General features: G+C 47.7%; 1 protein-coding gene across 3 annotated transcripts in view; it reads left to right on the top strand.

Annotated features, from left to right (window-relative positions):
- Positions 1-15376, top strand: part of SLC25A22 (solute carrier family 25 member 22) — a 51201-nt gene that overhangs the window by 18761 nt on the left and 17064 nt on the right. For all 3 annotated transcript variants that reach the window (XM_059849153.1, XM_059849154.1, XM_059849155.1), the window contains exons 2-4: positions 4298-4404; positions 8490-8615; positions 11773-11828. In XM_059849153.1, coding sequence (XP_059705136.1) covers positions 4385-4404; positions 8490-8615; positions 11773-11828 — 202 coding nt within the window. In that variant the 5' untranslated portion in view covers positions 4298-4384. The remainder of the gene's footprint in view (positions 1-4297; positions 4405-8489; positions 8616-11772; positions 11829-15376) is intronic.

The raw sequence follows: 15376 nt of genomic DNA on the forward strand, positions 1-15376 counted from the left end.
AGTTCTGTCTCATTCCTGTCTGACTGCTCAGCACAAATATTTGTGCTGGCATGAAATCAGGGATGGGAACACATTTGGGTGTAGGGAGAAGACAGATTTGCTTTCTTCGGCCACAGCAGCAGCTGACATTTGCTAAAGGTTTTCTGTGAATCCAGCAGCCCGTGAATGCTCAGATAAATCAGCATGTGCAGCAGTCTGAGCCTGAGAGGATGTGCTCAGCTGCACTGGGGCTGCTGGGGAGGGGATCTGCACATGGGAGTGCTGGCAGAGGGCAGAAGTGAAGAGCTGGCCTCTGGGACGGTGGGGGTGCTGGTGGGAGGACTGGACTTGGAGGATGGCAGCTGTGGCTCTGGCAGCCTGGCAGGGGAAGAGCAGGAGAAGGAGGGTGCTCGGCTCAGACTGGGGGTAGAGCAGTGGTATCTGGGAGTAGAGGTGGCAACCCACATCTGTAGGGCAGTGTGGTGGCACCAAATGCAATCAGCAAGGTCAGAGACGTGTGGGTACATTTAACCTGTTTCTTCTCTGGTGATTTCCTGGCTTGTGGAGATGTTGGGTGCCTGTATTTCCAATCCAAGCTTACTGGTGTGATGCATTAACGAGACAAAATGAGGTTTGTGTGCTCCCCTCCATGCCTCATGCTGGGCTGTGATTCTCTAGAAAGCACTTTTCCTTCAGGTGATAAGGCAAAAACTGAAGGTTGAAAGTTCAGCCCCATGCCCCATGGGGTCAGGAGAGCAGATATAAAGGCTGGCCTTCCTGGAGAAAGCTTCACTGTCTGATTTGTATGGGAGATGTATGGCAAGGCAGGGGAGAAAAATAGCACCACTTCGCTGGTGGCTTAGGCCGTGAGAACCAGATACATTCAGGATTGCAGTGTGGTATTTCTAGTGTGGCTGTTCTGTCACTGTCTGGAGCTGACTTTTGGGAGGTGAGAAAAGGGAAAGGCAGGATTGAGGAGGCTCCTGTGCCATTTATGTGTCAGCATGAGCTTCGGGCCATTTGCACTACTTCGGTGTGCGTGTGGCTCTGAAACTAATTTGCCTGATCATTTTAATAAATGTAAAAGGGATATCCTGGTGTGCAAGTAATGGGGCATTAATCCATGCCTAGCTGTGTTAACAGCACTCTAGGAAGGAAATACTCCCATGCTGTTCTCACTCTCTTAATTATGGGATGTTCAATTTAGGATCCCCTTCCACGAAGGCTGTTCAGCCTCTTTGGCTTTCAGGTGGCTCTCTGGTGACTCTTATTTCACTTCTTAAACCTGTTTCCTCCCAGTTCCTCAGCTCCTTTTACCACGCAGGTTCCCAGTTCCAGCAGTGCCATTGTCCTGATGTTTAACCTTACAAAAACTTTCTGAGGCATAGCACCTTTTTGGTGCTGCTGGCTTGTCTGCTGCCCCAATGCAGGTCCTGATGGCAGATTTCCTAGGAAGATACAAACCCTGCTCCCTGACACTTCTCCCACAGGGAGCCTTGGAGCTACACCCTGCTTGGCTGCAGATGCTTGCCTGCTTTTATGTGTAGTTTTTGGCTCCTGAGAGCACTGTGTTCCTGGGAAGATCTACTTAGGTCTTTATTTAATCTCTTCCATTTCTAGGTTAAATGTATAATGTTGTTCTGGATTTGTTTTTTTAATGTCCTATAAAATTCCTGGCATTCTCTTCCCAGCCAGTTTTTCCCCCTTTCAGACTGCAGAACGGTAGCAGCTATTTTCCTGCCCTGGAAGTGACTGGGGTCTGGCTTAGCCCAGAAACTCCCTGACCAGGCCACTGGAGGGTTCATCATTCACCTCTTTTAAGGGACTCAGGGAGTTCTGTAGATTACAGCAAAGTGGTCAGATAGAGCTTGGGGTGACTTAGGGTTTGTTTTGCAAATGATCATTCGTTGGAGCTCTGTTTAAACAAACAGAGCTCAAATAAGCTTTCCACTTCATTGCATTAAAATCCCTTAATTCATTAAAATCCCCTGGCCACAGACATTCAGGCCTCTGCAGTGCCAGGTGCTGTTTAAACAGTTATCAAGTGCTGGTGTCTGCTGTAAAATGATCACATTGTTCGCTTCCCGTCGCTCGTCCGCGAGTTGAGTGGCTTTTGTTAGGGGAGATGATACTAGTCCTGGTATTTGCTGGCTGTACAGCCAGCACCAAGGAACTTTGCCCAGTTTTAAACCCAGGAAGGTTGTTTTTACCCTGTCTTGCTGTGCAGCTGCAGCAGGAGCATCTGTTCCCTGGTGGGAAGCAGCAGCAGTTTTCCAACTGGATCAGAGAGCTGTGGAAGACTCTGTAGTTACTGGGCAGGTCGGGAGCCGAAGCTAAAAGTCCAAAGAAAAAAAGGCCAGAGAGAACTAAACTCAGCTGTCCCAAGTCTCTCTTGGGGCAGAGAGACTCCATTGCCCTACTTGTGTTAGCAGGTAAGAAACAGCCCTGTGATGTATTGTGTGTCCATCTTGGTCTCTCATTCTTTTGGCTACCTGGCTGTGGCGAATATTGGCAGCCTTGCTGTCTTTTCTTCCTGTTGCCCTTTGTGGTGGATGTCTGTCCTCCTGAAAGCCCCTCTGCATTGAAGGGTGCAGCAGAGGCAACAAGGGGGGTGTTTTGCCAGAGCTTGGAGCAGGCTGTTAGGACCACTTAGTCAATGTATTTCGTCAGGCCTGTCTCAATAACACAAGTTTATTGAGGGTGTAGGCATTATGATGTGAGTTTTCACAATTCACAACTTGTTTATGACAGGGTTACAGGCTTTCAGCTACTGCTCTTCTTATATTTTTATATTTTTGTCTTATTCTGGTTAATTTGATAGAAAATTAGATTAACCTAAACCAAGCTGCTCTTGTGGACATGCATATAAAAGTACATGTAATGAAGGGTGTAAATGATTTTCTCTTGGAAAGTGCAGACTTAGCTGATTTGGAGCTTTTTAAGGTCTACAGCCACAGATCAGTTGGGATCAGGTGAACTATCTGAAGAGGGTCACAGAAGGTGTAACAGCATAATGCAGTGGGTGAGGTTTGTGTGCAGTGTTTTGAGGAAGAATGCCTTTCCTTAAGGAGCTCCATGCGCTGGTCTCTCTCAGCTCTAGTTGAACGTGGGGCTGCAGAAAAGGCAGTTTCAGTCTCATGTTGTCCAAGAGTGGGACTGTACAAATGGTTTTGTGCTATCCTATTCTTGGCACTTGATATTACAGGAGGGGGACCTGAACTCCTTCCCATACCTGTTTGTACCTTCACTAGCTCTTCATACTTTCAGGGACCTTCTATTCTCAGGAATGCACTGAGAGCCAGAGGTATCTCCAGAGCAGGTGTCGGCCTGTAAGCCCCTCTGTTGGATGTGAGATTCTGTGTGACTTAGGAAATCTGCAGTACGTGAGCAAATTTCATTCCAGAGGGAAAGGGCAAAGGTACTTCCTTTGCTTCTGGCTCAGCATCCAGGTGACAAGTGAAAGGGAAGAGGGAGGAAGTTGGCTGAATACTGCTGAGACACCTGCAGAAAGCATAAGGCATTTGATTCCCAGGCTGCAGGTGAGGCGATGAAGGCATCTCCAGAAAGCTGAAAGTTGTGGCTGCTTCTGAAATTTTCTCTGGTGTCCAGATTTCTTTGTGTGGTGACTTCTGACCGCTCTCATTACACGGTAACAATTAAGAGTCTTAGAGAGAATTGGTTCCTGCAGTCTGAGCTGAAAGGAGCGGTCCAAAGGGCAAAGTGGCATCAGTAGCTTGGGGAGGGAGAGGCATTGCTTAAAAAGCAATGTTGGCACAAGACTGAACATGGGCTGTCTGTTTAAGCTCAGAAATAGAGAAAGGATAGTAACCTCTGGTAGAGCAGTGTTTTGAAGGCTGTCCTTTGGATACAGCATGTATGTATTGAAGGGAAGAGCTAAAAGAGTCTTGTGATGACACTTGACTCTCTTGGGCTGGCTGGACCTGCAGAGGGTTGGGGATGGGCATGGCATGGTGTGAAATGCTCTCTGAAGTTGGAGAGAAGTGACAGAAATGGCTGTCCTGGCTTCTGGGCAGAACTTGTGCCCTACTTGGCTGCTCCCCTTCCTCATATGCTGCTAGAACCTGATGACCCTGGCAACTCTTCCCTCCATATGTCCTTGTATATTTATATTTACAGACATACATTTATAAGGCTCCCTCTGGAGCTCAGTCTCCTCTTTGAGGAGATCAGGTGCTCCATTAAGTCACTTGTGCCTCAGCTGTCCTAAACCCTACAGCCTGCCTGCCAAGGAGCTCCTGAGCTTTAAGGAGAGTGTGTCTCAACTTTGTGTTCTTGGTGTCTTTCTGTCCTTTCCCAGGAAGAAACTGAAGTGAGGAAGACGTGACTGAAAAAGAACGATTGGAAGGAACAGATTCATTTTTTAACAAGATCAAGTTTGAATTAAATGGCTGATAAACAGATCAGGTAACTTTTAAATTTTTAAAAAATTGTTCTGTAGGTTATTCTTTTAAAATCTTTCAAACTTATTTCCTTTTGGAATCCAGGAGGTTGGAAGAAATCACCTGATCACCTCTTCCAGCCTTAAACAGTTTTGATTCTTTCTCTTCTCCTTTCTTACCCGCTTTTTTTGAACATTCTCTTATTTTGTGTCCTCTGCCTTGTTGTCACATCTCTGCTTTCCTCAGTTCTTTTTTCTCATTGCCTTTTTCTTTCTACCCTCTGCTTTCTATGCTGCGTGAGTCTGTTCCTTTTTGTTTCTTCTTTCAAAGGTCACCCTGACCTGCTGACTTCAGCTGCTGGCATCAAGGGAGCAAAGCCAGGTCCTTGACTAGCCAAGGATGCAGTACTTGTCAAGACAAAGTCCACATAGCCTTGTGCAGCCTTGTGCCCTTACTCTACAGACAATCAAGGCTTGAGTGATAGCAGGAATATGAAGTACCAACAATGATTAAGGACACATACGTGCACAGCGGAAGCTTAAGAGTATTGGTTCTGGTAAAGGCTGGACTTGAGTCTTCCCTAAATGAACTGGGATTCATTTATTGGAAAGATACAGTTCTACCCTTTGCTTCCTGAGAGCTGTGTCAGGTGGATCTGCACAGTCGTCCACATGGGTTTAACTTTCTGGTGCTTGTGTAGTTGCCCCAGCTAAGTGACTCCTGCATGCTGTGGGATTCCTGTGGGGTTTTTCATGTTGCTTTTCTAACATCTACTTTTCCAGGTTACAAGCTCAGGACAGGTGGGGTGGGTGAATGGGTGAATGAAACATGGAGACAAAGGACAGGACTTGGCAGTACCTGAATGCTGCAGGCAAGAGGGCTGCCCCTTCTTAGCATTTGCCATAATTAGGATATCTTCCTGTACGCCTGTCTACTGCAAATGTAAACAGTCCTGAGCTGTGCTGATAAAAATACAGCATTGTGGAGTGTTTGTGTGCCTAGATTTGGCCATCATCTGCTACCCAATTTGGAGAGCACTTGGAACTCTTCCAACACACCCATGAATGGCATGCAGAGATTCACCTCCATGGAGCCTGGCAGGTCTATGTTCCCGATAACCTCAGCAAAGCAAAACAATCAGATGTCTGTGGCTGTTTGAAGCTTGGTATTTTGAAGGAAGCAGAGATGTGTTCTACAAGAGGAGATGTGTCCTACAAGATGTGCCCTGGCTCCTTCAGTGTGCTCTTGGTGGTGTGAGCAGGAGCTTGCTGGCTACAGGGACTAGTTAAAGGGGCTGAGGAGGAGCACTAGAAGAGGAGAACTGGGATGCCTTTGTATCCCTTCTTGTATTAAACTGAGCAAATGGCTTCATTTGCATGCTTGCCAGCGTTGTCCTCGTTTCACTAAGCCCTGCACACGTAGGTAGTGAGAGGCAGTAGCTGTGCAGAAGCTAAATAGGACAGAGAGACCAGGCACAGTGGATTCTTATCCCTTGAGAGAGCAGGAAGCTCTGATGTGTGAAGTGGGATGACTCAGTCACAGGGGAAAAAACTTTTGATTCAGGTGCATTGGTCTTTGTCTCATGTTCTTCTTTGTGCCTCAAGTCCCTCACCTCTCCTGCTTTGGTCATCTCTCCAGTCGATGGGACCATGTGTCTGCAGTGGTCACAGGCAGCCAAGCCAAGGAGATTTGTTTCTGACACCCCTAAGTAGAACAAGATTGATAGCAAAAGACTAAAATCAACAGCAGTGGTTTGCTGCATGGTGAGATCAAGGGCACTGCATTTCTGCAGCAGTGCATATGGAACTTAATCTCAGTGTCTCGCTGGATAGTGCCTCGTGTCCATCCGTACTAGTTTTCCCCTGCAGTGTTCATGGGGAAATCTGGATGGTTAGATTCAGATGTGTTGGGAGTATTGAGCAAGGGTTTCTCCCCCACAGGCAGAGGGAGAGGCTGTCTGCAGCCTCAAATTTTTGGCTTGCCCGGGCACATCAGATGATTCCCCTTTACTGCTGGGGTCTGGGCTGAAATTGGGGAATCTCTTGCACTTAGAGTAGCAGCAGGCAGGACCTTTGTGTCTGTGTCTCAGTCCCACCTGATATAAAACCTGCGTTGATTTCACTGTTGGAACAGGTTGAGAAAGGCAAGTGTTTGCCTGTCCCAGGTGTTTCAGGGACACTTAGAGAAGTGATGACAGTGCTGAGGCTGGAAGCGGGCACTGGTTGTGCCTCACAGTCTGTGACCTGCCAACACTGACTTCAGAGCTGAATTTGGGGAGGCTGAGGTGATCCTGTCTTCAAACACCTTCCTTGTCCATGGTGTCTTCATCCTGGATCACTTCTATTTGGTCTCTAACCTCCTCCTCCAGTGTGACTGTGGGTTAGATAAGGAGAACACAATGATGTGAAGCTTACTGTTTGAAGTTTTCCCATGTCCTGAGAACAAGTTCAGTGTAGGAGTTTGCAGGCAAATCTCTTCCATTCTCAGACTGGCACAAAGATCCCTGAGGCAACAGTCTGGAGCTGGTGAGGTCTGAAAGCCTGGCTCTGCACTGAGCTTGTGCACTGATTTGAGCCTGCCCTCCTGAAGTACTGTGCTGATTTAATCTCAGTCAGCACTGTCTAGTTTGGAGCTGAGCTGAGCTCAGATCTGTCTGCCTGTCCTTGGCACCTCTTCTTCCAGCTGCGCCAGCCCTGGGGCTGTGTGTGTGTTGTATTGGCAGGTCTTGAGGAGGAAGGAGCTTTGGGTGCAGGACAGCAGAGGCTGAAAGGAGTGTGTCAAGGTATGTCAGTATGTCAGTCCTGAGGTGTCAAGATCATGCTTAGCCCTTGTGGACAAAGTCTTTTATATTTTTTCCATCCCTCATTTGTCTGCTTCCCTCAGGGACCCTTCAAGTTGAAACCTTGAGTCTCCATATCCTGCCTTTCCCTCAAGCATGGCTGTTTATTGATCCTCTCTGCATTTGCCCCTGGATGCAGAGTGCTCTGGAGTGCTGTTGGGGAGAAGATGTTTGCGGGGCTTCACCCCACCATGCCTCGGCCAGCCTCAGCACTGCTGCCTCTGGAGGGTAATGCAGTCTGTCCCCCCATGCAGAGCAGCATGTCACTGCCATGAAAGGCAGTGTGCCACTTCCCCTGGTGGGAGGATAGGCCTTGCAGGCTCACCCAGCTGAGGAGTGCTGTCAGCCTAATATCTGACACATCCTCTGTTCAGGGAGCCATATCCTGTGCTTTATTGGAGGGAGCTGACTCAAACGGGCTTTCTTTGTCTCTGTGTGCAGTGGTTTATTGAGCATGTAAGTGCAGGACATTTTTCTTAATTGAATTTGCTGGGAACCCATGTTTAGCTGATGTGGCTTTTGCTCAGTGCCACTTGCAGGAATTCTCTGTGGGAACACAAAGGGGAGTGGAAAAAGCCCCGTGCTTCGGAAGCACGTGCAGCGAGCCAGGTTTTGATTTCCCCAGAGGTATGAGCTCACGTCTCCACATCTGCAGCCCTGCAGGCTGCCAGCCTGGTGGTTTTGCTGGGCTGCTGCTTTGTGTGTGTTCCTCTGGCCCTGGGAGATGGGTCTGGAAGCAGTTTCCCGTGGCTGCAGCCATCTGCTCCATGGCTGCCAGCTGGGTGCTTCTGCTGGGGCCATTCCCACATGATGGTAGCAGCTGATGTATCACGAACCTCTCATTAGCTGCGGATCTGATTGTGGCAGTAAACCTGCTGGCTCGGATGCCGTCACCCCTAACTGAAGGCTGTCCACGTGGTGGATGGTCCAACACTCAGTCTTTTCTCCTCTAGGGACAACAGAAATCCCTGGGCCCTGGGCAACAGGATTTTTTCCTGCTCCTAGTAATGTGTGGGTTAGGTATTTGGCTCCACTCCACTTATCAGTGGTTTGTGCTGATGGTCTGTGCTGCTTTCTCTGCCTCTCCATATACACAGCAGGAGCCAAGCTTTGCTTTGTGGAAGAGCTTCCTTTGTGCTGGGGAGGACAGCCTTGTCTCACAGTGCTGCATTAACTCTGGTCACGCAAAAGAGCTCAGCTCTATCCTCTTTCCCTTCTCTGATATTACCCAGTGTAAGACATCTGTTTTTCTCTATCTCTTCCCCTTACAGTTTACCTGCCAAGCTGATCAATGGAGGGATAGCTGGGCTGATTGGGGTCACCTGTGTATTTCCCATTGACCTGGCAAAAACTCGCCTGCAGAACCAGCAGAATGGTCAACGGATGTACAGCAGCCTGTGAGTACTGCCCACACAGGCACTATCCCTCGGGGCTTTCCATGAGGAGTCCTTCCTCTTTGTTACCTCTTTCAGGTGAGCTCAGCATCTCTAGAAACTGGGCTGTCCTCAGGAAAGCCAGGGGACAGTCTGGAGCCAAGCAGATAAAGCACATAGAGCAGCTCTTGAGGCTGCTGAGCAGAGCAGGGGAGTCCTCTGCAGAGGGCACATCTGCTTGCATCCCTTGCTTGGGAGCAGCATGTTCACTACTGCCAGGGCTCAGAAGCAAAACACAAGGAATCCCAATCACCTGATCCCAAACACAAGGAGTCTGCTGAGCTGGTCAGATGCCTCTGTTCTGTTTCCATTGCTCTGATATTGGAGATCCTTTGCTGTGTCAGTTTTAAAAAGAGGAAGAAGTCGCTCATTCCCAGTCTAGAGCATTGCATGTGGACCTTTTGAAGGATCACAGGCTGACACATGCTATAGTTAGACCAGCCATCCTGTGTCCAAAAAATCCCAGGTACTACATCTGTAGGAGAAGAAGGCATGAGTGTATCCAGCCCACCAAATTAACTTGGAGTTTGTGTCGAGTGCTTAGGGCTGCATATCTGCTATGGGAATGTGTACCACACTTAGCACAAGATTCTTTATCCTGGGAACCAGAGACAGGCCTTAGTTTTCCAAAAGAATTTGTGGTATTGAGGGGAAGAAGGGACTGGGACTGGTGTGTCCTATCCTCCTACCACTTTGTTTAGAACTAGTGTAACCTGATCCCTGTTTCTCCACAGCATCTTCTCCTCTTTCCTGCCCAGGAGAATATGAGGCAGAGGGGGAATAGGAAGGAAATGCTCTCTATGCTGATGGCTTTAGTCTCTGTGCCTCCTTGTTCTAGCTGATGACATGAGCTTAGGCTGTAGGCTCTGGTGCTTCCCTTGATGGTTCCTGTGCTCTCTGCTCCCTGCATTGTCACTGTGCCATGGCTTGTTGGCAGGATGTGGCTGCCCATGCTGCTTTGCATCCCCTTTTGTTGTGTCCTGCTCCTGCTGTAGATTTCTTCACCTCCCTCAGGGTCACTTACCCTCGTGACCTGACAGCAGGAGGAGTTTAGCCAGGTTGAAGAACTTGTAGGCACCCCTTGGGACTGCATGCCAGGATGTCTCATGCCTGAAAGGGAGCTCGGTAGGAGAGAGGCTTTAACCTCCAGCACTCAACCTCAAGTGCAAGTCAGCTCCATAGCCAGGAATTGCTGTGAGATAAGGAGCTGTTAAGGAATACATAAGATTTACCCTGTATATTTGAACTGGCTGCTTCTAAGAACAGGAAGGGCTGAGCTTTCCTAAGAAAGTTTCCCCTGTCACAGCAGCTTATTCTGGAAATGGTGTGTGCCCATCAATATTAGATTTCCTGATTACACCAATTACCTGGTGTCTGCTGAACACCCAGGAAAGGCAGCAAGTTCCTTTAAAATGTTGGCTCTCACTTTAAGATAGCATGCCTTACTTAGGCTTGGCTCAAGAGATCTTTGGCATCAGGGGAACCTTTCACTTTAAAAAGACAAAGGCACTGGAGGACTTCTAAGGGGTGGAGAGAGCTTGGCTTTTGGGCTGTGCTGACCCAGATGTGTTATTGTGGAGGTTTCATTTTAATATCATTTTGATTGGCTGTTGGCTCCCTTTTTCCACGGAGAGAAGAAAGCTGGATGTGGCCTTGGCTGCATCTTGTTCTGCTGCAGCTTGATGGGCTTTAAGTGACATGCAAGCTCTATTCTGATGCAGCAGGGCTGTATGAATATGGTGGGGAGCAGCTCTTCTCACTCTTCTCCCTGCTGCTCCTTGTTCAAAGCAGCATCACTGGCTCAGGGAAAATGTGTTGCCTCCAGCACTGCAGTGTGAGAACTTGATGGGAGGGATAGGAGGAAGGTGCACTGAGATTTCTGGGGCTTGCAGATGAGTTGGAGGGGCTGCTCGGAAGGAGATGAGTATGTGTAAGTTGCAGGGGCTAGGGTGGAATGTGTGAAAGATGAGATGCCAAAGGATTCAGGGAGCCCCAGCAGAGGGAGAACTCATTGCCATGGCTGGTAGCAATGCAGGATGGGCTCTTCACAAATAACTCTAGAACAGTCTTTGCCCAGGTATGGCCATAAAGCCCTCAAGGAAGCTCTGTACTTCCTTCTCTTCCGCCTCAGCACTACTGCAGAGCTGAGAAGAAGTTTACTCCTTGTGTTGCCAAATCTCTTAAAAATGTATTCGTGTTTTCATCGGCCACACTTCTCTTATTACTGCTTAAAAGAGCCTTTTATTCCTTAAATTATGTACACATACATGCATGTGCACCTCTCCCTTCCTCTATGGCTAGAGCAAGTACCTGTCTCTTCCCAAAGATCCTAAAGGCAGCATCCCAGCTTCATGCAGCTGTGGTCCAGAGAGGAAAACTCTGCCAGGGAATCTATGCAGCCTTCCTGAACTGTGGCTTTGGATTTGCTAGGTGTGTGTGTGTCTGTGCCTTCAAAAGCCTTTGAGCCATTCCAGTGCTCTGCAGGGTTTCCCCATTTGTAGTAAATGTCTTTGCAACAAGGAAGGTGGCAGATTTCCCCTTGGAGCACGGTACCCTGCCACGCTGTCCTCAGAGCAAGAGCCTGAGTGCTTGCTGCCTGTTGTGGGACTTGATGTGTTAAAAGTGCATGCTTTAATCTGTGTGGGAGGCCACAGCTGACTGAGTGTTCAGGTCATCTCATCTTTGTATGCCACGTGTCAAATTTCACAGAGTAAGACAAACAAGTTAGCATGGGGGGTTTGGCTCCCCTAATTTCCCTTCCAGAGCTGGATTTAAAAATGCGTAGATGGGGATCTGCTTGTTAGAGCATTTAATGTACATTTGCCACAGGGGACCCTGGATAAACAGCCCTTGCAGTGACACTTCTCCCTTTTGTGTTTCTAGAAAGCAGACAACATAGGCAGGGTGAGCCAGGGGTTTCAAAGCCCCTGTGAATTCGGGGTTGAGACTGGACTCAGGCCTCAACAATGGCATGTTCAGAGGCTGACGCGGTTCCCATCGCATCTGAGCGTTTCGCTGACAGAATGTAAATGGAAACCACTCCAGGAAATTTGCTTTGTTTTTCTCTGCACTCACCCACCTTTGAGGTCCTGTGGTTCATCTCCCTCTGTTCTGTTTGCAGGTCTGACTGCCTCATTAAAACAATTCGGTCGGAAGGCTACTTTGGCATGTACAGAGGTGAGTACAGCTGACTCAGGCACAGCACAGCTTTTGCGTTGGAAGCACTGGTGCGTAAGTAGGAGGAAAAGCTCTGTTCTCTGGCATATAAAGCAATAACCTGGCAATATCCTAGGAGATTGAACAGTGCAGTTGTTTCTAAAATAAACTCCATGCAGGTGTCTATTCAGATACCTACAACTGAGGATGTGAGTCCTCCTCATGACTGTTTTAGTGTTAAACCTTACCACTTAGTGAAGTTCATCTTTACTAGCAGTTTAAGTGAAGCTGCTGGACTTTGTTTCAGGACTGTATTATATTTCCCAGCTTGGACATGGTAGCTTTTGACAGAGGGGCAGTAGCAAACCAGCTCTTGAAGTTCTGTGGTTAATGATTGAATTTATGTCAAAACCCTCCACCAGCATGGTCAGGCCTGCTGTCTCAAGCATGCCCAAGTGCCTTGTTCAAGCATTAAAACAAGCTGCTATTAAAAAAAACATTTAAAATAACCTGCCCTCCAAAAAAACCTCCCTTGGGATGGTAAGAAAATCAGAGGTTGGCTCAGGGTGGACCTTCAGCTGTTTGGTTGTTGTGTGCTGACCTGCTAGAAATTTCTTGGCTCCTTGTCTCAGGCTGTCTATTACAGCAGTGAGTTCCTCAGCTGACATTACACTTTTTATAGTTTAAACACAAAATCCCTGTAAGTTTTTTAAGATTTTGAGGAGAGGAGGCCAGCAGGCCAAATCCTGACTTCACTTGTAGCAGAGGAAAACATGGAATACCTCCTTGGCTTGCAGCATGCTCCAACTGGCTTCATTGACCCTGAGCTCTGGTTCATTTTGTGTCCTGATAGTCACCTGCCTGCATATGCAGTTTTTATCTGGGGTGCTCAGATAGCATTCTTGGTGGCACTCAGTCCCTGATAAAGCCTGATTAAAGTTATGCTGCTGTGATTAAGTTGAGTCCTTGCTCTTTGTTTTTTCAAGTGGAAGTCCAGAGATGCTGGTGCCTTGCTCTTGGCATGTTTAGTGTCTCTTGCAGCTTCTTCCCTGCTCCTAAGGAAACACAGGCATTGTGGCTGGCCAGCCCAGGAACAGGCACTGGATGTTCAGGCAGTGTCTCTTGCCCAACTTCCTGGTGGGCGTTTCAGGGGAGTGTGGTGGATGGCAGGGATGGATTGGCTGCTTTGCATCAGCTTTCCTGGGAGCAGGCAACAAGACAAATAACCTCAAGGAACCCTGGCAAGCTCCATCTTCAATGCTAGCAGTGACGTGTTCCCCTTTGATTTTTTCCAGAATCTGGCTGCTACTGTGTTCCCTAGCTGGGATTTTGAGCTTGTGTTAACTTTGGCTGTAAATGTGCCCTGGCAGGCTGCTTGGCAGGAGGCAGAAGGAAGAAGCTGTTTGGGGAAACTCACAGGGAAGACTGTAGGACCAAGAGTTTTTGTGAGAATCAGGACTTTTGGGAGAGACAGCCTAGTCCTTTAAGGCTTAGAGTGGTAGAGATGATGTGGATCTCCAGCCACTTGTCATCCCCAAGCAGAAGGGTACAGAGGGTTTTGCATACCTCTTTCTTTTCCCAACCTTTCCCAAGTCTGGTCAGTTTGGTCCATGTCTCTAACTCTGTTCAGCATGCTGATAGTTGCTTGAAGTTACTTCTGACTAAATAAATAGGGAGCTGGGTTGGAGAGGCCTTTTTTGAATAGCTCCAGCTCCATCCAGAAAATTACAGATGCTTCAGCATGGCCATGGTGCAAATGTGAGTACTCTGAAGAGCAGCAACCCTTGTCTCTGTGCCTCAGCTCTGTGAGCTGACATAAGCAGCCCTTCCCTCCCTCTCAGGGAGAGGGTTGGTGGGTAAAATATATCCAAGGTCCATGAAGATTGTATGAGTACTTTTCTGGAAAGAAAGTAAAGAGATAGCTGAGCCTTGCAGGCAGAGAAGGATGGAAATCAGGTGGTGGGATTGGTTCCTGCTCCCTCCAGCTGTCCTAGTTCCCTAGCAGAATTTGCTGAATGACTCACAAGCTCCTATTTGCAGGCTTTAAGCTGAAATTGGGAGGATTATATGTTAATGTGCTAAACTAGCAGCTGCTGCTCCCCATGGAGGAGTCACAAGCACGTCAGTTGTCCCTGAAGATCCTTTGGCCTCTGTCAGAGGACAGAAAGGATTTGTTTGGGCACAGCCATTCCTGCTCTGTGACTTCAGGGCTTCTTCAAGTGTGAATCAAATCTCCTCGGTGCAGACAGGAGAGTCACTTGTTTTTATAGGATGTTTTTCTGCAAATCACCTCTTAGGATATTTGTGTGGGCAAACAGTCTTTGCTTTTTATAAGTAGCCCATAGCAAACTGTGTGATGTGTAAGGCAATCCCAATATTTCTCTCAAGTTCTTCCCCAGAATTTACAGGTATTCTTGGGTTTGTTTGGGACAGGAAGAAGAGGAGTTCCCTCATGTTTTTTCCTATAATGTCTGTATAGCAGCAGTGCTTTGATGCTGGATGGTGCTGTCTAGCCCTGTCTGTGCTCAAGGAATTGATGCTGTGCAGCCTTAAAACATGATGCCAAGTGAATGAATCCATAGTGCCTATGGGCTCCTGATCCCCATGGGCATCAGTGATAGGGGATCTTGGAGAGATGCTCTCTCAGCTTCCTAATGCAATCCAGCTAGAAGCCACCTAAAGATCCCAGCACATGTTCTGAGCAATCCCAGTGCTGTTTGCAGACCAAGTGTTTAGCCAAGCTGGCAGGAGCCAAGGGCCCAGATCAGGCTGAGGAAGTTCCTTTGCTGTGGGTGATGTTTGGAGGGTAGCTGCACTTCAGCTGCAGTAGTGTGGCAGCCTCTCATGGCCTCTGCTAATAATATCTCCCAGTGCTGCACTGGGGATGACTCAATCTCCCTGTTATGTAGGTTGCTGGTGGTGTATAAGGACTTCTGTGAGAAATCTGTTTTAATAAAAAACCAAGGCTTGGTGAGGAGAGAGCGCCTACAAGTTTAGTTGGCAAACAGCTAGTTTTGTCCTGGTTGATTTTGTTCTTTGTAGTGCTTCCTTCCTTACTTTCAAAAAGCTTTGTTTTTTAATGATTCCTGTTTATTTTTCCATTCTGTTTGTCTGTCTTTCCTTGTGGTACATGTAGCATTGCCTGTAGGCCAAGGTTGGCTTTAGTTAGGGAAGTTCCCATTGGTGTGGGCAGAATTGAGGAGATTTTACAAAAAGAAGAAGATGCTGTGGAAAGCATACAGCTCGCAGCTGGAGTATCTAATATCTCCTCCTCCAGTAAATTGAAGCTGTTATGGATTATTCAGGACAGGGATTATCCATTCTCTGCTAAGCAGCTTTACTGAAAATATCAAAGATGTAGGAGAAAACTCAGGTTCATTAACTTTTTTCCTCTATGTTGCATGTTTTACCCTCTGCTTTTTTTTGCAATTGAAGAGAAACTTCTGTGAAAGCCTCTTGGTTCCTGAAGGAAGTCAGAGCGTGGAAGCGTACTTCTTGTGTGCCCTTCTTGCTTGATAGTTTGGAGTTTGTTTGCTTTGCACTGCTGTTAAGAGTAGCAGGTTTATGCA

The sequence above is a fragment of the Haemorhous mexicanus genome, chromosome 6 (genome assembly GCF_027477595.1).
Source record: "Haemorhous mexicanus isolate bHaeMex1 chromosome 6, bHaeMex1.pri, whole genome shotgun sequence".
Lineage (NCBI taxonomy): Eukaryota > Metazoa > Chordata > Aves > Passeriformes > Fringillidae > Haemorhous > Haemorhous mexicanus.